The sequence below is a fragment of the Opisthocomus hoazin genome, chromosome 11 (assembly GCF_030867145.1).
Source record: "Opisthocomus hoazin isolate bOpiHoa1 chromosome 11, bOpiHoa1.hap1, whole genome shotgun sequence".
Taxonomy (NCBI): Eukaryota; Metazoa; Chordata; class Aves; order Opisthocomiformes; family Opisthocomidae; genus Opisthocomus; species Opisthocomus hoazin.
The window spans coordinates 20,281,000-20,304,235 of record NC_134424.1 but is presented as its reverse complement, the minus strand read 5'-3'; the positions used below and the strand labels follow the sequence as shown (position 1 = coordinate 20,304,235).

The following is a 23,236-nucleotide window of genomic DNA, read 5'->3' as shown; positions in this document are numbered from 1 at the left end:
ATGCTTTGTCTCCTATATTGAGAATTCCTCAGAAATGCCAGAAAGTGACTACTTTGTGTTTTCAGAGGCACTATGGATGAAAAACTGCTACTTGCAATAATGTTGCTGTTGAACGATTTGTTGCCAGGATAGCACCAATGTGTTAGTCTCATGAGGTACGCTGTAAACTCTACCAAATCCATCCTGGCTAAGTCCAAGTCCAGCAAAGGTGTCTCTGCACTGCTCTTTGCAGGACATCAGGTTCCAAGACAATTTATTATGTGTTTATTAAGTAAGTGTAGGATCATTTGTATGAATGCAGCCATACTGTATCCATGAATAGCTGAACTGCTAAATCATGAGGGAGCCCGAAACTGCAGAAGTACTGGGGGGTGTTTTGCAAGAACCAGCTCCGATCTATCCGGGCTTACTAATTTCTGCTTACAATTGCCTTGGCACCAAGATCTCTGCTCTCCACTTCTCGGTTACAGTTTTGTCAGCATCTCTCTCCCCCCTGTCCTGCCCCGTTCCCTGTTTACTGAGAATATCACCATCTTCCTTAATAGCACGTAAATGAAGATCTAACTCTATATCAAAAGTTTTGGTTTAGTTGCCATGTATGACCGAATGAACAGACCTTTTCACTTACTGAATCTTCAGGGTTAACCTTGAAAAGCTGGATGTCATGTGGGTGGAGGCAGATAACGTGCCATGCAAAGATTTTGTTAAATCAGACAGAGATCTCAGTCATGTGCGAAGCTTAGTGATGCGATTTGGTAAATCTTATCAGTTGTGTAGGTTAAAGTTTGACTATGCAACATCTTGGAATTTATTTAGAAAACAAGACTATTACATGAATAAGCATTGCCGAGTTTCAGCATCCGTGCAGGGACAGGAACGACTCTCACACATTGATACAATGCACAGTCAATTCGATTTATTGGTCTGCTTGCGTGGTTATATACATTTTTCATATCTGCACATGCGATCACACTTATTCGGATAGGCTACAGGCATAAATCACACGCTGTTCACGCACCCCATATTCCCTTATGATTGATAACTATGCACTAATGCTAATAGCAACAGACCGCCTGCACGTCCTTGAACACATCTTGTTTTTGCTAACCCACATCATGTGCACTATCAGAACTTTCTCAATGGCTATTCTTAGCTGCCCTTTCTAGCGGCCTGTTCAGTTATGCTGTTTTGCTTAAGTGGCCTAGTCATGCTAACTCTCAAGCTACATCGACCCCAACAAAGCCTAAAGTCAAATTAAGATTTTACAGGGAACTATTTTGTCAAGTTATCACATTTTACGTTTACTAACTTTATTGCTGCTTACCTTCCTGAGGAGTTGAAACCACTGGTGTATAAATGAATTCTTCAATTTTTTTCCCCAGTTATTTACACTACAGCTTTTTTTTCCCTTCACGATAAATACTTTTTTGTGTGATTTCTGGCTTCAAATTGGAACAATACTAATCCCAAATTCTGTAAAGAAGTGCAAATTTTAAGCCAGAGGATTGGCACGTCTGACTAGTAGTGTTTTGGCTAAACGATATATTTTTCTTTTGTAGCACTGAAGAACACAGAAGTCTCTTAACATTTTTCAGAAGCCTTTCGTCTTATGCTGAGTGGTATGAACATCGTAGATGCACCTTCCTACATTTCAAGGTAGTGTCTATCCAGCCTTTATGTATCAGTAGTATATTTAGTTCTTTTATTTTCTTAAGGCAGAGAAATGGAGGTTAGATTAGCACTCTTGAGCAGAGTATGGGAATCTTAATTGTGCACATTGTGGAGAAGAGAATATTAGCTAAAGATTTTTGTGTTGCGTTCAAGGGGTAATGCCCTTGCTTGGTATTTGTTTTGATTTTTACTATGCTGTGTTCCTCTTACATGGGGGGAAATAAGAATACCTGTGCCTTTATGTGAGGGAGTAAGACAATTTTTAGGCGGTATTGCATTTCATTTTGAACAAAGAAAAGGCAAAAGAAGAAATTAAAAGGAAACAATATTTGTATACAGTCGTTGGCATTTGAATGTTAGTTCTGAAGGACTGGATCTGTCTCTCTTGAAAATATGGCAGCATGCATTTGGACGATGGCGTTTTCAGTTCTGCATTGTTTTATTTGAATGGGAAATAAACTGTTCCTCACTCTTAACTGGAACATGGTATTTGAACTTAGTTTTAAATTACCATTATTTGGCTTGTTTGCTTTGTCTTTGTGCTGGTTTTAAGATAAACAAGTATTCCTTGGAGTAAAAATACTGTAGTCTTACAGATACAGAACAGAACATCTTATATGATGATTAATGTTGGAGAAGGACATTTAGCTGCGTAATTGTCTGGTGGTTTTAGTTCAGTTTTCTTTAGCTCAGGCTTTTACTGTCATTAAACTCAGCACCATGTTTGCTCTTCAGCTGTAGTATTAAGTGGGAACTGCTCTGTCTCACATTTTTTGAATATTATGGGGTGGGATTCTGAGTTTATAGCTTTTCTATTTTTTTGTTATTTATAAGAAAATTACCCAAGCTGTTAAGTAGAAATAGACAGTGCTGCTAGCAGTTTTCTCACAGTGTAATGTAAAAAGAGGAAAGGCAGATTATTTTTTGTTTTCTATTAGTTTTGGCACTTGAGAAGACAGGAATAATGTAGAAGTGGATAATAAGTGTTTGAGATGAATGACAGTTGCAAGTTTCAAGCAAAGTTGGACAGTACAGCACTTCTAAAAAGTTGACTGCCAAAAATGGCCGTTTTGTAGTCAGTTTTCCCAGTTAGCAAGAGTAATGGTGGGATGGATAACTCCGCTTAAGCAAAAAAGCAATTTAAAATATGCATTGATTTGACTGTAAGCAGGCTTTCCTAGAAAGCAGGGGCAGGTTTAGGTTGGTGTGAGTAGAGCAATGTTCAGTTGCAAGCGTTTTGTGCTCTATGTTGTATACTCCCTGGCATTGTGCTTTAGCAGTTGTGGTTTTGTACTGAAATAGCTTAGTCTACAACTTGCATGCTTCTCACACACACAGCTGAGGATTGAGCATACCATTACTACCCTCTGCTGCTCCTCCATTCTACTGAAAAAATCTATAAAATAGTGCTTTAAATAGATTTTGAAGGGGCGAGTGAAGTGTCCCACAAGTCTTTTGTATGGCATTACTTGTCCAGCAGGTCTTACTACATTGCCACAATCATTATTATGTCTGCAAAATGGATGTACATCTGCAAATAATTTAGGCTGCTATGAGGCTGAACAACTGAAGCATGCTGCAATTGGTGGAAGAGCAGATTGTTGAAGCTGATATTGATAAACAAGAAAAATATTCAAGTTTTGTTGGCAATACAGCACAGAAATGAGAGATAGGAAGAAAATAAATGGTGCACATTCAGCTTGGTATTAGTATTGGTCACACAAATAGGATGCAAGAAAACCTGCATACTGAAGCCCTTCTCACTTAATATTTCGATGAGTTATTTGCTATGATTGGGGAAGGTAAACTAAAACATATGAGATAATACCAGTTGTCTACTTCAGTTTGCTCACAAAATGTTAAGATGGTTAATTAGTGTTACTGTTGAGATTTAGTACTTTTCCAAAAATATATACAGCATTTTAATGTAAAATTGGTAATGTGGTAGTGGTTACATCTTTATGTTTACACATATGTATACATTACATAAATGTGCATATATTTGTGTATACATGTGTAATTATTTTCATGGGTAGACTTTTGGTGATAGTGATCCTATTAATACTGGAAAGAGCTTTATTTATTAATAATGATTTGTGATGTGAATAACATCAGAGGCTACTGCTTATGTAATGCTGTTACACTTCTAGCTGTGTTTTCTCCATCTTAGGCATTTATCAAAAGACAGAAAACTGGTGGCTTTTATTTTTTCCTAGTATAAATTTGGCTTGAAGTTGGAATGTATTTTCACATGCTTTGGGGTTATTTTTTACCTTTTGCTACAATCCTTGAAACATCAAAGTTTTATGATTTACGTGGGAAAGTGAAAACCAAGTATCATTCTCACTGTCAGACTTTGTTTTGTTCTCAGTTGTACTAAGACAATGGAATTTCTTTCTTGTTGTATCAAATAACTTAAAAGAGAAAATATTGGGGATTGCTATGATTTTCTTGGGTAATAGGTTCAGGGCAAAAATATTTTTGTCCTGCATTTCATAATTGCGTCCTCTTTCCAGAAAGATGAGCCCACGGTTGATGCTTGACGTAGTCACTTAAAAAGTGGCTGAAAGTCACTGAAGTCTCAACCCTCATAGTGTCAGAGCATCAGTATGTTCAGAATTAAGTGTGCACTTAATTCTCCATAGCACAAGCATTAACAGTCAAGGCTTAGCTAAAGAAAATAAACAAAACTAATACAAAATATCTTGTAAAATCAGTATTCTAGATGTAGTGATATATCCTCATGCATTTGATGCTTAACTATTTATACAACTTAGGAATCGATACTAGCTTCAAAATTAGTATGAAGTTGATCTGGTAATAGTAACTAGCACACTTTTGGCATTAATTTATCTGAAGAGTTTACACCCATGGTAGATATTTGAGGGGACAAACTGAAAATGAGTGTCAGAAGTGTATAGTTGTGTAATTAAACATTGTGTCCTGTGTCAGGTCTAGTTTTAGGTGAACTGACTGTTGAGGCCTGCGCAGGTCGATTTGTGTTATTAATATGCTGCATAGTTTAAATTGAGTGAAACAGTGCTTGAAGTTAAGCCTATTTTTACATTAATGATTATTTTTCTTTTTAATTTAAAGATCTGATTTGATTTTTCCCTTAATGAGTGAAAGTATTTTTGTACAAGGGTAATTCTATTTCTTTGCACTGACATCTAGCTGACATCTTACTTATTTACAGGTTACAAACAATAATTCAACTTTGCTATTAAGTATGTTGTCACATTTCCTTGTCAAGAAAAAGCAGTGGCACAAGGCTTGGCCTACATCCTCTGTTAATGACCAAGATACTTTGAGTCATACTATGCTGTACTTTGACCATTGTATTAAAATGGGAAACTAGTGTTTGCAAAAATGACCCTTGTGAGTACAGCTGAGCAAAATGTATATATTTTAATTAAAACTACCTTGTGTAAAAATAAAATATGTATATAATATATACACACACACTCTTAGATTATCTTGAAAGCAAAATAGTAGAAGGAGATTTAACACATCTATGAAAAGTTTCACTTGCTATGTTGCTTGCTACACTAAGCCTTAATAGGAATTATTCTCGTTTTCCACTATCCAGGTTTTTAAGGAAGCTTTAATGAAGTTAAGCTTTGAGAAGTTCTGTTTCTAAACATAACTTTCTTTTGTATGCAACTTCATCCAATACACTTTTGAAGGTCAACTAAAAAAGCTTCATTTCAGATTAAAAAGTGGGATTGGAATGAACATACTTTTTTTTTTTTCTCCTCCCTCTGTAGCTTCCTCAAAGAATGTTTTGCATTTGTCTAAAATTAATATGTAGTGATTGTTCTGGGTACTGGTAAAGAATGTGAACAAGCAGTTACTTGCGTGATTTTACCTACAGGTAAAGAATATGAGGTGAAAGAAAAGTTGAGAAGATGTGTGTGCATATATGTATTTTTACACTTTCGTAAAAAAGCATGGTGACATTGTAACTACTAAATAAACTGGCTGTTTTGAAATACTCATTTCAGAGGAGAACCACATTTCAACATAGTAAAAGCTTCTAGGTATGCAGGGATAACGACATTAGTAAGGGAGAGGATATAAACATGTAAACAAAGGAAAAAGAACAATATTTGTTACATGACAAAACTTAAACATGGTATAATTACGTAAGTAGTGGCTAGTAGTATGTTCCTACGGGCAGTGTTCGCAAGCAGGAAAAAGCATTGACGTGTTTTGCCAAGAGGATCGGATTGCCTTCCATTCTTATCTCATCCATATGTGTGCGGATGTAACGTGTGTTATTAGATTTGCAGAATGTGTCATCTGTGATCGTTGTAATATTGTTGTACTGCAAAACAAAACAAGTTTTTTATAAATAAGTAAACAAACACACAGACATATATACACACACCCATACATGTAGAAGAATTTTCAGACATTAATTTTATTCCTTTTACCCTCCCATTTTATTGTCATTAGGATCGATTTGTGTGTACTATAGATGTGTAGGAATCAAGTATCTTCAAACCAATTAGTGGGCTGATAAGTAATCTGAGACTGTTACTGATGTTTGAAATGTATTGTTGATAAAAGATTATTACTTATTTTTACCATTTCCTATCCTTGATATACAGAAACTTTTCAGAAATTCTTACACGGTAATTAGAATCATAGAATCATTAACATTGGAAAAGACCTGTAAGATCATCAAGTCCAACTGTCAACCCATCACCACCATGCTTACTAAACCATGTTCTGAAGTGCAATGTCTGCATGTTTTTTGAACCCCTCCAGGGTTGGTGACTCCACCACTTCCCTGGGCAGCCTTTTCCAATGCCTGATCACTCTTTCAGTAAAGAAATTTTTCCTAATATCCCATCTGAACCTCCCCTGACACAACTTGAGGCCATTGCCTCTCGTCCTATGGCTAGTTACTTGGAAGAAGAGACCAACCCATGCCTCACTACACCCTTCTTTGAGGTAGCTGTAGAGAGCAATAAGGTCTCCCCCTCAGCCTCTTCTTTGCCAGGCTAAACAGCCCCAGCTGCCTCAGCCACTCCTCATAAGACTTGTTCTCCAGACCCCTCAGCAGCCTGGTTTCCCTTCTCTGGACATGCTCCAGCCCATCACTGTCCTTCTTGTAGTGAGAGGCCCAAAACTGAACACAGTACTCCAGGTGCGGCCTCACCAGTGCTGAGTACAGGGGCACGATCCCCTCCTTACTCCTGCTGGCCACATTATTCCTGATACAAGTCAGGATGCCGTTGGTCGTCTTGGCCACCTGGGCACACTACTGGCTCATGGTCAGCCAGCTGTCGACCAACACCCCAAGGTTCTTTTCTGCCAGACAGCTTTGCAGCCACTCCTCCCCAAGCCTGTAGTGTTGCATGGGGTTGTGACTGAAGTGCAGGACCTGGCGCTTGACCAGTTGGCCTCGGCCCATTGATCCACTCTGTCCAGATCCCTCTGCAGAGCCTTCGTACCCTCAAGCAGATCGACACTCCTGGCCAACTTGGTGTCATCTGCAAACTTACTGAGGGAGTACTCGATCCCCTCAACCAGATCATTGATAAAGATGTTAAACAAGACAGGACCCAAAACTAAGCCCTGGGGGACACCACTTGTAACCGGCCACCAGCTGGATTTAACTCCATTCACCACCACTCTCTGTGCTTGGCCATCTAGTCAGTTCATTATGCAGCGAAGAGTACACCCACCCAAACCATGGGCAGCTAGTTTCTCTAGGAGGATGCTGTGGGGAACAGTGTCAAAAGCCTTACTAAAGTCCAGGTAGATAACATCTACAGTCTTTCTGTCATCCACTGAGCGGGTCACCTAGTCATAGAGGAGATTAGGTTGGTCAGGCAGGACCTGCCTTGCATGAACCCATGCTGGCTGGGCCTGATCCCCTGGTTGTCCTTTATGTGCATGGTGAGTGCACTCAAAATGAACTGCTCTGTAATCTTCCCCAGTACTGAGGTCAGCTAACAAACAACTTCTGAACACTGAATGGTTGTGGCCGTAGAGATTAGAGGTAAATTGTGTTATCTGGAGGAGCATCAGACAACTGTAGCACACCTGCAGTGTGAAGTGTTTTAAAAGACAGTGGGTTTGGTTTGAAGTATGAAACTAATGAGGCTCTTTGTAATAGAATGTTAAGGAAATAGTTCAAAAATACCTGAAGGTGAAGAATACGTAGACTTTCCGGTAAGTTAAGGGGAACAGATTCTAGTGCGTTGTGTCCTAGGTAGAGGTAGGCCAAATTTGTCAGCTTCTAATAGGAAGAAAGAGAGATAATTAATGCTGATACTACTTATCTGAAGTGAAGTAACTTGTGCCTGTTAGAAGACATCAGTGTTTTTTTCTGATCACATAGAAAACATGTAAAGTGTTCTAGCATGTAATGTTCTTTTGCTGTGAATGTTTAATTCTCTTGTATCGAGAAACTCCTATAGAACAGCCCTTCTACATTTTGGAATTTTCACTGTCAGCTTTTTGATTACAAAACTTGAGACCACTATGAAGTTATATCCTTGTTTATTAGTATTTATGTGATTCTGTGTTTGAGCCACCAGTTTTGAATTGAGTTTTTCTTTGCATGTAGCAGAGAAAGGAAGTAGGTAAGATATTTCATAGAAATTTTTTGTATGAATGACATGACAGTGTGCAAAGGACTATTATTGTGAAGTGTCTTAAAAACAAAACAAAGGCTGGAAGGCTTCATTGTCGTAGTTTATTTCTTAGATTACAAAAATACAGAAAAATTAATTTGGTGGTACACTGGGTAGTCTGGTTACTAATTTTATCTACTTTGGTTACTTTAATTATTGTCTTTTACTTACCTTGAAAGCATTTGCTTTGATTCCTCTGCTCTTGATTCTGTTTTGGTTTGCATTAAATGTTGTTAGTTTGGGAGGTAGAATGGGAAGTTTTAGAAGTCGATTTTCAGCAAGAGAAAGTTCTTCCAGTAACAGAAGCTTTGAAAAGGCTCCATCTTCTATTTCTTCTATCCTATTTCCACTAAAATCAATTCTTCTCAAGGTAGCTTTACACAAAAGAAATGAAAATCTGAATATTGAATTTATAATTACATGGTATGTGAAATGTGTATGGTTGTATATGTTAGATGTTACACTGTTGGCTGTACCATCCTAATTGTGATCTGCAAGTGTAAATACTATTTAAATATGAATAAAATCCACATATGGATTTCCTCGTGGTCTTAAAAAAAAAAAAAAAAAAAAAAAAACACCAAAAAAAACCCCCAAAAAACCCACTGGATCCTTCCTTTGTTTTCTTAGAGACAACATGATGCCAGGTATTCATAGAATTTGTCATGTTGTAGAGTGAGTTTGCTGGGAGAGATGTCACTGAAGCATTTGAAGGGAAAATAATACCTGGTCTTTGGAGACTGGATGGGATGCAGAGTTAAATTTTATTTTTAGCAATCTGCTCTTTCTGTGATTGCATAGGAAGATAAAGATGGATATATGAGCCAAAATGGGTTTCCATATTGCCTTCATAGTTCCTGTTCTAATACAGGCATGGAATTAAATAAGTAATACACATAACGAAATCTAGCAAAGTATATAATACATCTTATTTTTGTAATCTTGGCATACTATTAAGGGACAACAACTTCAAATATACTGTCAGGTAAACAGAAATTAAATTTTGAACGTTACTTACTAATGTCAGCAAAATCTGATACTGCTATCCTTTTTATTTTGTTAAATCGTGCATAAAGATATGCTGTTTCCTTTGGCAGTGGGGGTACAGCTTCAATGTCAATTTCCTCGCAGTACACTGATCCGCTTAAACATACGCAGAGCAGACAAGTAGGTAAATCTGAAAGCAAATTATTTTATGTAGAGAATTAGAAGCTATTCAACTAACTTAAGCTCAAATATTCAAAATAGAATTTTCTCTGATGTCTTTTAAGATTTCACATCATTAGATTTTTAAAAAATTCTATTGACATCGAATTCTGAAAAGATTTAATATTCTGAACTTAATTTTGAGTTTTGTATTCTTTTTATTGTGCATAATTTCCCTGTGTATATTCTCTGTTCTTATCAGAGCATGTCTTGAAATGCTATTAATTGATCTCAATTCAGTTTCATTCTTTAATTGGCATAGAGTGTTGTGATTATAACAACTGCAACTCTGTGACTGTGTTAAATGTCATCTTTAGAACCACTCTTTTGAAAAGAGAAATCCATTCAGGGGTGGCATCTGGCAGTGCACAAATTTGATGCTGTAATTTCATTGGAGCATTTGTGGCAGGGTCATATATTCTCTGTGTTATTCCTAGCTACTATTTTTGTCTAATCCTTTTTATAAAAACTCCAGCAGTGATGACTATGTAAGTACTTCGGGCAATCTGTTCCAGCTTTTTACTGATGGTTTTTTATAGCTGTTGTTTTAAGTAGCGAGAGAAACTTTTTGAATGCATTTTAAGCCCGTTATGGCTGGTTCCATTCCTCATAGACGTGAGTAGAGTATGAGTCATTTCTGCTTTGCATTAATCCTGTATGACAACAGTATTGCAATACATGTAGTGAATATGGCTTTCAATCCAATTTTGTCACCACTGCTGTCTGATCTATTGTGTTTTCTATATTGTGAGAGTTTTGGTTAGCTTCCAGACTGGTCTGTCTGTAGTAGTCTCATACTACTAGGTAGTTTGTTATCACTACGTAGTAAAGTAGGATCTTCGACAACTAGTGAGGAGTTGTAGAAGTAGCTAGTCAATACTGGGAAGCCAATCTGGTATATATAGTCAGAGTAATTCTTTTGCAGAGATACTGCATAGAATGGAATTCAGATTTTGAACTTTAGCTTTGTGAATATTACAGTTTGTTAGTCTTTAGAGTTCTGCTCCATTTGCCTTTTTTGATTTAGTGATGTGTTTGTCATATGCTAGAGCGTAGGTAATGGAAAATGGTTGGGAAGCAATGTTGTCACTATTTAAAAGACAACAGTTTTTATGCTTGTCTGTGACTGGAAGCTCTGGTTTTCTTACAGATTTGTTCTGCTTCTGATGGGGGCTTCTTGACAGGTGCTATTTGGTAATAATTAACTTTGATTATTTTTGGAAGTTTAGATCACAGATACACCTGAAATATGCATGGGGTGGTTTGGGGTTTTTTAAATGCTCTGTTTGGCAGACAAAAACTTTGCTCCTTTGAAGTTTAGAAATCACTCTGGCTCGTTTGGAGAAGTCTGGAAAATATAACTCAGAGCCTGTAGGAAGCTTAGCCTGGTGAAAAGTGTTCCTGATGTGTTTTAACCATTGACCTCCTCAATCATCAGATGTAAATTGTGAGAATAGCCAGTTCTTTGAAGAAATCTATTTAAGTAATTTAAGGACATCATGCGTTATCATCATTTGGTTAAACTGTGCAACTTCGTGGGGTGTGTATTTTGTTTTTCTTGGTTGTCTTGCCTAACTTATTTAACGTAGGTACATCTCTACAGCAAATATGACTAGGTAAGTCTGTAGAGATTGTTATGAGCTGTACTTTCTGTATTTGGAGTTTACTTGAGGATCCTTTACATTTTTTCAACCTGCTCTATCAGATGTTAGAAGACTTTCCACAGGAGATTTGAAAGATGTTCATAAATGAAAAGATTTTCTATATCCCTTGACATCCTTTGCATATTAAATTTTCATACTAAAATATGTTCTTTTGGAGAGCCTAAATGTTACAATACTCATACCAGTTAACTTACTTGTATCCTTTGTTGGTGGTACATTGCTTTCACTATCATCCGCCTGCGGTCTTAGGGAAGTGTCAAGAGAAACGTTTGTTCCATCCTTTGTGTGAGAGCAAATGTCATTTTAAAAAACAAACAGCAAACAAAAACCAGAGTATTATAAGGATCTGAAATAGCACATCTTTTTAAAATGAGCTTCCTATGACATACTTAATTAGGACATTTAGTTTTTAAAATCACGTTAGTCATCCAGTGTACAAGAGTATATATTATCCCTTTTGTGCATGAGCTATTCACTTTGAAAGGCAAGAAGGGAAGATGGTGCTGTTAGTGTTATTTAGAAAAGTAAAGTTCTTTAGCAAAGAACAGTAGACAAAATAGAGAAAATATAGACTATGTGGTGGGGAAGGAATATGTAAGTGATGGATGTCTACCAAAATCGGGAGTTCTGAAGATAGATGATTCTGCACATCATGCAAAATTAGACAGGATTCTTCTGAATATAGGTTGAATTTTTTGTTTTACCCAAATAGTCTCAGCAAATTAACATTTCTTTGCGTTTAAAGTTATTCAGAATTCCCTGTTCAGATAGCCATTGCATCTTTTCAGTTGCAAGCCAACTTCATTTATAAACATGTTCCTTTCGGGTATTGGCTGAAATTTAGCAATTAATTTCCACTAACTGCACTGAAGTCTGTTTGAAGACCTGAGCTGCTAATGGAAATGGCCTTCTGTGGTGCAGGAAATGGTAGTCAGCTTTTCACTGAATGCCATAGGAATTTTAGAGAATCACATACAATTTCTAAAATTATAGTATACAAACAGTGGGTTATACTATTATTTACATGTATTAAAGTTAAGGGGATTTTTAGGTTGACCGTGGCAGTTGGGCCTGGCTGGCATCATTTGATGTCTTTTTTGATGGAGAATAGTTGTAGGATGGAGTAAGACAATACGCTTTTTGGTCTGCATTGCTTGAAAACACATGGGGTAAAGTACATTATGGGGTGTGGAGGGTATTTTTCTTAAATGTGCTGAAGGATCAGGCCCTGGCAGGAGTACAGTCCCTCTTGCAGAGAGCTTCTTATGCACTGCGAGTGCTTACAAGTGACCTGATTTGGTTTTTTTTTCTTTTTTTTTAGATTCTACACCCCCACCCCCTTGGTGTGTAGCACACAGGTAGTTCATCTACTAGAACAATGTGAAAGTAACACTATCTGTCAAGTTACTTTTGATAATAATTTTGTTTTATTTAGAATTTGGTTGCTTGCGCATATTTTACTGCGGGGAATTTTTGTATTCTGCAAAATAAAACCCTCAAGCTTGACATAAAGCCTGAGAAGCAAATATCTTGGCCAGCCTCTGTCATTTTTACCCTTTTTTAGCCAGTGACTCATTCATCTGTTAGCTCCTCCCTGCGTCTGTCTGTGAAGGTTATGGCTCGTCTTTTTGTGTAATGTTTGGGACAGGTTGGTTTGTTCAAATAAGACTTTAATACCCAAGTTAGAGTTCTGGTAACAGTTCAGCAGTTGTAGCATGAATCTTCTGTGTAGGGTAATAGCTTTTGTAGTATTTGGGGTAGAGAAGCTGGGGGGTGTGAGCTGAACAGTTGGACTCAAGCAGCAAATCTTACAGAACATTTCTGCAAAAATGTTTAGCTTACATATATACGTTGATCAGGCATGTGAAGACGTGATCTTTGCAGTATCCATGCCAGTAGAGACTTCTGTGTGGATGGACTTACAGTAGAACAACTGGACTTCTGTTGTTGTAGCATGTTTGGCTCATAGGGGACATTTTTAATATGGCTATATGAAAAATATGTTTGCTGACATAGCATATGTGTAACAGGTGTAGATTTCTAGTAAAGTATCTTACATGAGGTGTGAGCCATAAAAGAGTATGCATTTGAGTTCTTTGAAGAATACAGTGTACAACTAATTTCTACGATCGGGAAACACCAACAAAAAAACAAAACTGATTATTTGCAGAGTACTGTTAAATGCACAAAAACTAAACAACAGATTCCCTACACGTGCACGCACACACACCCCCCCCAGAAGTAGTATAAATAACCAACACGATGGAAGTATTTCCTGGTCAGCTATAAAAATTCCTAGCTGTGGAATATCAGTGCAGAAGATTGTTTGGATTATAACCACAGGAAGTCCATTACTTGCATACGTAGGGAAGGCACCGAAGGAATATTGGCCTACTTACACACTTAAATTCCACCTGCCTTTTGCACTTTACAGACATGAATTACCCATACAAGACCACGTTAGCATTTTACATCTAAATACTATGACCATCTTAAAACTTCTGCAAAGCTGATAGTTTATATTCAGTGCAGTGAATTAGTCCAGATATGACACAGTGTTTAATTGGGTGGTGCTGTTCTGTTGTGAAAATGAAGATTTCATTATTTTAAACATCTATTATTTTCATTCAGGACTGGGGTGGCTGTGGTTTCCAATAATTATTGTAATAAATTTTGCTTGGCTGACCTTTTCCTTAGTAGAAGAGCAGGGTTCACTCCATTTTGTTGATTGCTAACACAAATAGATTTCTTTTGATGTTTTCACCAAAAATCTTTTTTCTAACTGTGTGTTAGAGCACACAGTGAGGAGTTAAATTTGTCATGCAAGATAGATTTCTGATTGGGCATGTTTGAGGAAATTGTTGGCATATATTACAGTTAACACTTGAAATATTCTGGGAGACGGATTTTGTGCAATAAATGAATAGAAGATTTGTTTGCATGTCCCACGGTTTAAATTGGGAACACTGGAACTTGTGTTGATGTATTCGTTGCACATAAGGAACTAATTTATTATTTTGCAATGAAAACATGTAATTGGAGAACTGACCTGATGGAAATAATGACCGACTGCATTCCTAGAATTACCCAAGCAGAACTGTTGGCCTTCAGAAGACCTCTAGCTTGCAGCACTGCCAGTACGGACTTTGATTAGTCTGTGGCGCATCTGTTGGCACCATTTCCTTGTAGGTATACTCCTAATTGTTCTTTTTACTGAAACAGTAGTATGTTCTTATTAGAACGATTCTAGTAATGAATGTCATCTGATGCTGTGCCTGTGTAGTTAATTTTAACATTTTTAGTATTTTTTTAAAAAACTTGATTGGTTGTGAGCAGATAGCCACCTGTTAATTAAAAGTAATTTAAACAGTCTCCTTTCATAGGTTCATGAAACATTACTTCATCACTGTGGCAGATGTCAGATTTAAAAATACCTTAGACATTTTTCAATATAAGTATATAGCTGCTTTTTTTAGTCGTAACAGTGGAAAGCTACAATTTAAGTAGAATTGGGAAAATATTAGAAAGGTATACAGAAGGGATTTTTCTATATATGTGCTGCAATTTTCTACTTATACTAATTATCTTTTGCTGTCGTCTTTTTTCTGGTTTGTCAGAGTAAGTTATTGTAACAAGTACAGTTAATATTAATGAAAACTTCCTTGAGTTTATTAATAGTTGGTTGTTCCCGCTTTGTCTGGGTGTGTGGTATTTTCCTTGGCAACTAGTCTCAGGGCAATCATTGTTAGTTTTTCTTCCCTCTGCCTGATCGATGTTCTATCTTGTTCTCTCGATGTGTATCGTTTGGGTCCTGTCAGAGGCAGTCTGCATAGAGGTGTGAGGTTTTTAACTGCCCCTGTCAGCTGAGACTGTTGCACTTCATTTAACTCTCCTCTGGTTTTCTGTCGTTGGCTTAAGTGTTTAAATTGAGGCGTGTATGTGGAGCACGTAGCAGAAAAGTTCAGAATTGACCGTTTGGGGGTGCTGCTCAGTGCCATGGGGTATAATCTTTGTTGCTGCCTTTAGGAGTCTCAAAGTGTTGATAATGTAGGTGACTACCGCAGGACTGGACATTCCATGGTAGTTCAGGGTTGCAAACAAAAAATGAGGCAAAAAACTTGATTGTTTGGTAAGTTAAAAGAGAACCTGTGGTTTATGCAGGCAGGTTATGTCCAGTAAAAGGTACTGTTTCAAATATTACTTTGATATTAAAAAAAAAAAAAATTCCTAAAGAAAATCACCCTTCTTGTTTTTAAACAAGCTTACCGTTTTAATACAATGTTACTTAAACTGTTGAGCTAATATGCTAGTATATCCCATTCTTGAAACTTGTAACAGTAGGCACATAATTACAGCAGAGTTAAAAGATGATGCCTTAGGCTTATTTGTGAAAGCATGTCTTTAGTGGGTTTCTCAAACTGTAGCAAGGGTAGTATTTTTGTGGTTTTAATTGGAGCGGCTTTCCCTATGTCTGAAACCATTGTATGTTTTGCTATTCCATAAAACTTGCATACATGCATGTAACACCTTATTCATATAATGCTTAGCAGTTAAAAATATGAAACTGATAATATAAATAAAATACCTTTCTTATATCCTTGGATTGCATTTCATAATCTTGTTGGATCAGGCTTCCCATGGTAAGATCTGTATCATACTCATAAAACTGGAGTGATTCTTGCTGTATAGGTGGTGCTGGATTTACCAAAGGTACAAACACAAACAAAAAAAAAGTAGTCTGCAAAGTCTTCATTCTTGCATGGAACAATGTGTCTGGCTTTCACTGAGCTGCTGAGAATCTGCTCGTGTGTTGGTTATGGAGAGTACTTTGTGACTGGAAATGAAAACGCAATCCGTCAAAACAATATTTAAAGCCTAGAGGACTAGTTGGCAGGGGTTTCTAACGCATAAGGAACATGGAACAACTTTTAACTCTTGATATCCTTTAATTAGACTCCAGCATTATAAAAACTTCTTAACATGAAAAGAAACTGGGAAATAATAAACAACTTTTTCCAGCTAATAAGGAAAATATTATCTGAATTCCATTTGTTTGTTTCCCAGTGTGTTATTTTTGTTAATAGCAAGAGGGATTTTGTAAAGCGTTTTATGAAACTTTTGGCGTGTATGCAGCTGAACTAATTAAAACGAGTTAGGTTCAAATGCATTTTTCTCAGTTGTCAAAATAATGATTTTTCAAACCTAAATGCTCTATAACAATAATCTCACATTGTCTTTGTCTTTACATTTGAAAGTAAACAAGAGAACTTAACACTTCCTGAGTTTTTGCAGGTTGTACATTTATCTGGCAGGGGGAGGAGACTACAAACATAACCTTTAAAACATTTAAAATACACATGCAAGAATTTTAAAAATCAATCTTTACACTGCATTTTTTCCTGTTTACTGTAATTGTGTTTTATTTACCCTTTTGGATAATATACTTTTAGGAAAAAGGTCCACCTACCGTTTTAGCAGATCCAGAGTTCTTCTGTGATTGTCATAAAACTAGGTATCCTAATCTGTATTTGAACCAAAAATGGATTAATAAAAGAGTGAAGTTATGAATTATATCCACGTTCTTGAAATGAATACTCTTTCAAAGCTTGACAGTCTTAAAAGTGCTTTCCATGGGGTAAAAATTGCTTTGCCAGCATTCTTTCCCTAGGGTAAGGGGTAATATCCTGGAGCAGGGGGGCTGTACTTTGAATAACGTGTGTAAATGCTAAAGTTGTCTAGCTCATCCTACATTTGATATTGCTTGTTAAAATGTTAGCCTTCTGCTTTGTGGTGTTTAACTCTTTATTAATTGCTAAGGCTTTTTCTGTAAATCAAATATTAATTGTGCAAACTAGAGGTCTATAGCAAGGCATGTGTTACCCATTTTGTTTAATGGTTTAGCTAAGACACAAAGCAGCTGCTTTCTGACTGAGACACAGGTAGAGCCAAAACATACGTATACCATATTAGTCACGTTTTATGAGTAATAAAATGTTTTGTTACGAGTTGTGTATGCTTAGAGAAGTTTCACCTAAGTATGAAATGGAAACTTCTCAGTCTGAAGAGTTCAGAAAAAAAAAACACTTTTTAGAACTCTGTGTGTGTGTGTTGAGATTTTTCAGAGATGTAATTCATGTCTAAATGCTTCATGGAATGACTTCTTAGGCAATTTGTTGAGAAATTGGTTTCACACTAAGTACTTGTTTTGACTAAAGTTCTGTGTCCATTCTATAGATAACTTAGCAAACACTGTCCAGGTGTAGAGTTTTCGTCTGATCTACAAGCAGCAGTTTTCTGCATTTCTAATGCATTTCTTCCTTCCCCATTCTTTTCCTTACTATGTATTTTTGGCAGTCAGTACAAATGGGAGCCAGATGACCAACTTTGAAATTTATGAAGTAGCTTTTTTTAGTCTTTAAAAAGTACGTAGCAATAAAATCTATTGGGAGTATATTCAGATTTACTTTTCTCTTTCCTTTTCGTACTTTTTTTTAGATAGGACTGTCAGCTAGAGTAATGCTGGGGGTAAACAGTGGACCTGTTTGGTTAAGTTTTCTTGTAAGTGCTGCCTTGTTTAGAAACCAGATGTCTGTAGTAAATCTGCAAACTATAGCTACAGCCATTTGCTCTCTAAACTTTTTTTCCAGTTTATAATCAGTTACCACTTTCTGAACTTAATAGACTTTTATAAAAATGGTTTTCATTTAGCTCATATGCAAATTAAATGATGTCATAGTTTGGACTTGGAGCTTGCTCTAGGATAATGACTTTGCTGTAAGTCTGTAACTTAAATGTAAAGGGAGGAGGCTCAATAATAGTGGAAACTGGACTCTGAATCATTGGTTGCTATTCTGCTGGAACAATAAGAACAACATAAGTTTTGATGTGGCTAGGTTATTAAAGTGTTCTCTACTGCAGTGCATAGGAACTTTCAGTTGGAAGCGCTGCGTGTGGTAGAAAGGGTGGATTTGCTGAGGAAGGGACAAAAAAGTTGCAAGGTCAATACCGTCTTACCATCCCTCGTGGTTTCCTGCATGTTTCAGATGTAATGACAGCAGCTCTGCTTTGTACTTACCGCTTTCCAGCTGCCACCCCCCCGCTGAACATCCACAATAAGATTTCATCTGGCTCTGGGGCATCTGAATTTTTCCAATACTTGAATGTAAACAAAGGAGAAATGTTATAAGGGAAAAGTATAAAGTGTTGAAGCTGAAAGCATGATATAAAATGTTAACTATATTTGTTATATTGTTATGATAATTTATTTTGTAAGTACTGAAATCTTAGATTTCACAGCTATGTAGATGGAATATCTTGGGAATAGATTATTTTTTTCCTTATATATGATGATTTCTAAAAATGAGGGAAAATTACTAGATAAATAAGGCTTTGAAAATTCGGCAAGTCTTCATGCAAGCAGGCTCTTACTTGCTTTGATTTGCAAGAGGAGAAGAGGCTCTGTAATGTCACCAGACTTTAGTCACAGCTTCTGCAGAAAACATTGTCAAAAGTCTGTTTGTCAGGGTCACAAGATTTCAGTGGTTTGCTTACCACAGAAACATTGTGTAATGTGTGTACTCGTTATCCAAGCCCTTAGAAGAAACTCATGAACACTTACTTACAAATTAATTTGCAGAGTGATATGTTAAGTAATTACTTTGGCATGATGTCTCATCAAGGTTTACCTTACAGTATAGCATTACTGTCACTTTTTAAACTGTCAGTGCCAAAAAAAGTAGTAGTCCTGTCGCATATTTTGTCTGCTTGTCATCCCTTGTGCCAGGAAGAAAAATAGCAGTAATAAGTGATTTCAAATAAAAACTGTTTTTATCTGAACGTGTAACATGCTTATATCAGCACAAGGAAGGGGGTGGCACAAGTAACTGTGAACAAGGAAGGCAACAGTGCTGCTCTATTCTTGTTCAAAATGACTTGAAGCAACCACAATATCCAAATTGTCTGGAATGAAAAGTGTGGTTCATATGCGTTGGCAGTAGGGAAGCTACCAGGAAGTATTCGCCCTGGCACGCAGAGTGTGCTTTCTCAGCACTGGTAGTGCTTAGATGCTTGATGTATATAACAGGTACCTGTTTCTTGGACTCTGGTTACAAGGATCTGTGTGCTTAGAAGGTGGTTTCTTTTCAGAAAATCTGAACAAGCTCAGTTGTTAAGTAATTGAGGTCCAGTTTTTGCAAAGGGCCTCAATAATGTGTTTATGGTATGCTTTCTGATTAGTCAGGTGTGCCTTTTATCCGCTCCCCCCCCGAAGTCTCACTTTCATGGACTGACTTCCCCCACAAGATACTTTCATCTGCAATATCAGGAATTTTAAATTTTGCTAATTGTGTTGAAATTGAATCCTGGCTTAAATTTGAATGGTAGTTATTTCCTTACAATTTTGTAAGGATATGAAATGTAGCTGACGGTGTAAATGAAGTATAATGCTTTTTTACTTCTAGTACAGGGATTCCAAGTCAGCCTAACAAGGGACACTTGCTCTCTGGATTCTACTTTCAGAAAAACTTGACTTTAGGGGAAAAGGTTTATGTACAGGGTAGGTATAAAATTTGTTACCCATTTGGGCTTTCTGTCGGCATAGACAGTGAAGAATAAAAGGCTTTTAGGAGAGAAAAAGAGAGAAGTTGAATGGGTATGGATGGCAGAGTTAGGAAAGGTATGGGAGAACAAGACGAAAATTAAGGTAACTATCCAAACTACACGTGTTGCTGATTAAATCTTCAGCATCTGGGAAGGAATCAACTGTTTAGTGGTGTTTATGTGTCAAGAGCAGGTAAAGCAAAAAATCAAGCTGAAAATGTGCTGGAGGAAGAGAGAGTTTGTTTTGCAGGCAGATGCATGGGTTTTGTGAATTATTTGAACTGGCTGATGTTCAGCTCAGTCTGTTTATCTTGTACTTGAAGTGGCCTCAGATATTATGCCCTGCTCAGAGCTTTAGTATGACTAGTTCATTTCTGTTCTCACCTTTCTACTATGACTTCAAAATGCAGATCAAAAAGACACAATTCTTCCTTAAAAACTAATCATGCAGGTGCGTACTGCAAAAGCTGCCATGGGCAGTTCTTGCCTATGTCTCATGGGTGCTAGCATGTTAATTACCTTTTTACCTTGTTGGTGTTTAGCACTTTCCACTCAATACTTAGTAGCTTAGTACGAAAATGATAGGAGAGAGCTTTTGGGTGCTTTTAGTGTTGCTTTGAAATGCTGTAATGTGTTACAATGGAACTGAGGGCAGATTGCTGGCAATTCTCAGTGTGTGGCACTTACGTCTTGTTCCTGGGAAACCTGCCTGCAAGCACTGAAGAACTAATTGACCTGACAAGAGCCAGATTACAAGAGGGGATAGCCTTTCCTTTGTGTAAGAACCCCAGTATGTAGAGAGTTGTGTGATGGGAGGCAGAACTCGAAGGGAAGGGAAGGGAGAATAATGGCGGGGGGCCCTATCTCTGGGCTGCATGGGTTAATAGGGCTATGAGGAAGCACTAGGGAGAGAGTTCAGTAAGGTGGCTATTAAGATATTCCTTATGAAATAAACCAAAGCTGAGAGGTTTATAATTTTTAAATAATCAGGTTTGTTCTATATTTAGGCAAAGAAAGTGTATTTTTGCAGCTGCTTAAAGACTTTGGCTTTTATGATGTATCATAGTCTCTAAAGGACGATGTTGGCAAGTTCTGTATTTTTCTGGGTTTTATTGTTTTTAAGCATTCTTGGAAGAAAGAAGTATGGATTATTGCTTAGCTTTCTCATGCCTGGTGAACAATGAGGATTGCTTATGCAGAATGTTCAAAAATTAGTGTCTTCTCTTGGGTAGAAATGTGTCTGTGACAGAACAGGATGGGCGCAAATTAGGAAAGCTTTTTTAGACTTGCTGGGCATTTATAGAGCTAGACACAATGCTGAGTTTTCTTTTGTATGTGATTTTTTTGCTCCATGTGGAAGGTAACACATTCAATATTCCTAGCATATCTTTTGTATGAAGTGTGATTGAACACTTTGCAATGCTGATCAGCTGCTCTGCATTGGAATAATTATAATAGAAAAGATTATATCGAATAAAAGGTAGTTATGTCTGATTATGCTAGGGCTGCATTCATTCTGGGAACAAAAAGTCAGAGTACCCAAAGGGAGGGAGCAGCCTCCTGGCTTGTTCTTGAGCAATGCACAGAAATTGGGTTGAAGGTGATACTGTAGAAGAGGAGTTGTGTAATACTAAGCAAAGTATATTCCAATTCAGCATGCTTGAGGGATGGAAGAGGGTTCGTAGGTAGTATTAAATGTAAAATAAATGGTCATCATGTCTTACAGAAAAAAACTTAGAACAATCCTAAAGATTTAGAATGACCAAAAAAGTACCAGATATGAAATAGTTATGAATAATAACACCTCCAGTATTTTTATGAAAAGTTACAACTATTTCCAAGGCTCAGTGAATTAGATTGTTTAGGTCACTGTTAGGGCCACCAGCTGCAAAATAGAGACAGCTGAAAATTGGCCTAGTGATTGTATGAACATCCTTCCATATGTTTCTGATTTATAATCAGAATTTTTTAAAGCTGAAGACATTACCCTCATTCTTTGCATTTCTGAAAAAGAAACAAACTCCTTGTATCTGTTACTGTGTTATAACTGAATAAAGCACACATTTAAAATGATGCACAACAGTAAACAGAAATCAAATTATGGCTAACAAATACAAATGGTAACTGGGGTAATAGTACTGTCTGCTAGTTACCCAGGCCCCTCTGTTGAACACATGTTCTCTTGAACTTCGCCTACATATCATCAGTTATACCCTGAATCAAAAGCCAACCTACCTCAATTTATTAAAATTGCTAAGAATTACTTCTGGAATTGCCATTACTTCATAAACTGGTTTGTTGAGAGCCGTTATTATGTCTATAGGGCCACTAGAGTCAGGCATTATAAGTGTATTGTATATTATATTGGCGTTCTATGTATTCTGCTTAATCACAGAATCATAGAATGCTTGGGGTTGGAAGGGACCTTTAGAGGCCATCTAGCCGAAGCCCTCTGCAGTCAGTAGGGACATCTTCAGCTAGACCAGGTTGCTCAGAGCCCTGTCCAACCTGGCCTTAAATGTTTATCTGTTCCTTTTGTTGTTCATAGCATCTACATTACTTTCTGTATTTATAGCTAATTTGCATATCTGTCTAATTTTTTTGTGTGTTGTGCTTTATAATAGGGGAAAGTTTATTTTTTTTTTTCTCTGTAGAAGACTATGCAACGAATTACAACACTAAGGATTTATTTATTTTCCTTTTAAATTAATTAGGTTGCTAGAAATGTAAATTTTGGACAAAATAGTTTAAAACATTGTATGATAAATATGTATATTTGTGGAGTTCCATAACTTCTAATAGTGTACACAATGTGGTTTATAGCTGAAAAGTTCATACTCTTACACTAGTATTGGAAAATCATAGCAAAATCTTTTTAGTGTACTTTTTTTTGTTAAAATAGTATGTTCTCCTTTCATGTTTTTCAGATAGGAAATTCCTATGTTTATTGCTTGCAATGATCAAGTTGGGAAACAAAGAAGGAAATTGATACTGTAACAGTGGAATCTGAATGCAATAAAAGCAGTCAGAAAACTTGAATTGTAAACCATCTGTTTTCTGTAAAGGAGTTTCTTTCCTAGTCTATGTAACTTTTATTATCAGAATATGGAATTAAATATATCAAAAAATAAGCCTTATAAGTATTAAATAACAAAAACAAAAAATGGAAAAAAGGTGAAATATATTCCCACTGTTTTGAGGCTAGAGGAAGAAATGTAGACAGTTGGATTAAACTACTGTTATTTCACTGTCTCTATTTTGATTTTTGCAGTAGCAAAATCTAGTGGTATAGATTTTGTGAAAAGAATCTGTCATTTTTTTTGTCGTTTTGAGAGGTTTATTTTGTGGATTTAAGCTTCATCATAACTGAATGTTTTCCAGAAATCTATGAGGCTTTTCCCCTGTAGGTTTACAAGGGTATCAGAATGTTCTACAGTGCTCTCGGCC

The 23,236-nt window shown here is 36.7% G+C and overlaps 2 protein-coding genes across 3 annotated transcripts in view; one reads left to right on the top strand and one right to left on the bottom strand.

The window, feature by feature from the left end:
- The window catches only part of CENPP (centromere protein P), a 146,107-nt gene that overhangs the window by 13,600 nt on the left and 109,271 nt on the right, over nucleotides 1–23,236 (top strand). For both annotated transcript variants that reach the window (XM_075433107.1, XM_075433106.1), the window contains exon 6: nucleotides 1,560–1,656. In XM_075433107.1, coding sequence (XP_075289222.1) covers nucleotides 1,560–1,656 — 97 coding nt within the window. The remainder of the gene's footprint in view (nucleotides 1–1,559; nucleotides 1,657–23,236) is intronic.
- Nucleotides 1,651–16,697, bottom strand: OGN (osteoglycin). Its single transcript, XM_009937448.2, has 7 exons — nucleotides 16,659–16,697; nucleotides 15,777–16,025; nucleotides 11,386–11,470; nucleotides 9,340–9,498; nucleotides 8,493–8,695; nucleotides 7,829–7,924; nucleotides 1,651–5,998 (listed from the first exon to the last, which is right to left on the bottom strand). The coding sequence occupies exons 2-7, from the start codon at nucleotides 15,942–15,944 to the stop codon at nucleotides 5,828–5,830; spliced, it is 882 nt and encodes a 293-aa protein (XP_009935750.2). The 5' UTR covers nucleotides 15,945–16,025; nucleotides 16,659–16,697; the 3' UTR covers nucleotides 1,651–5,827.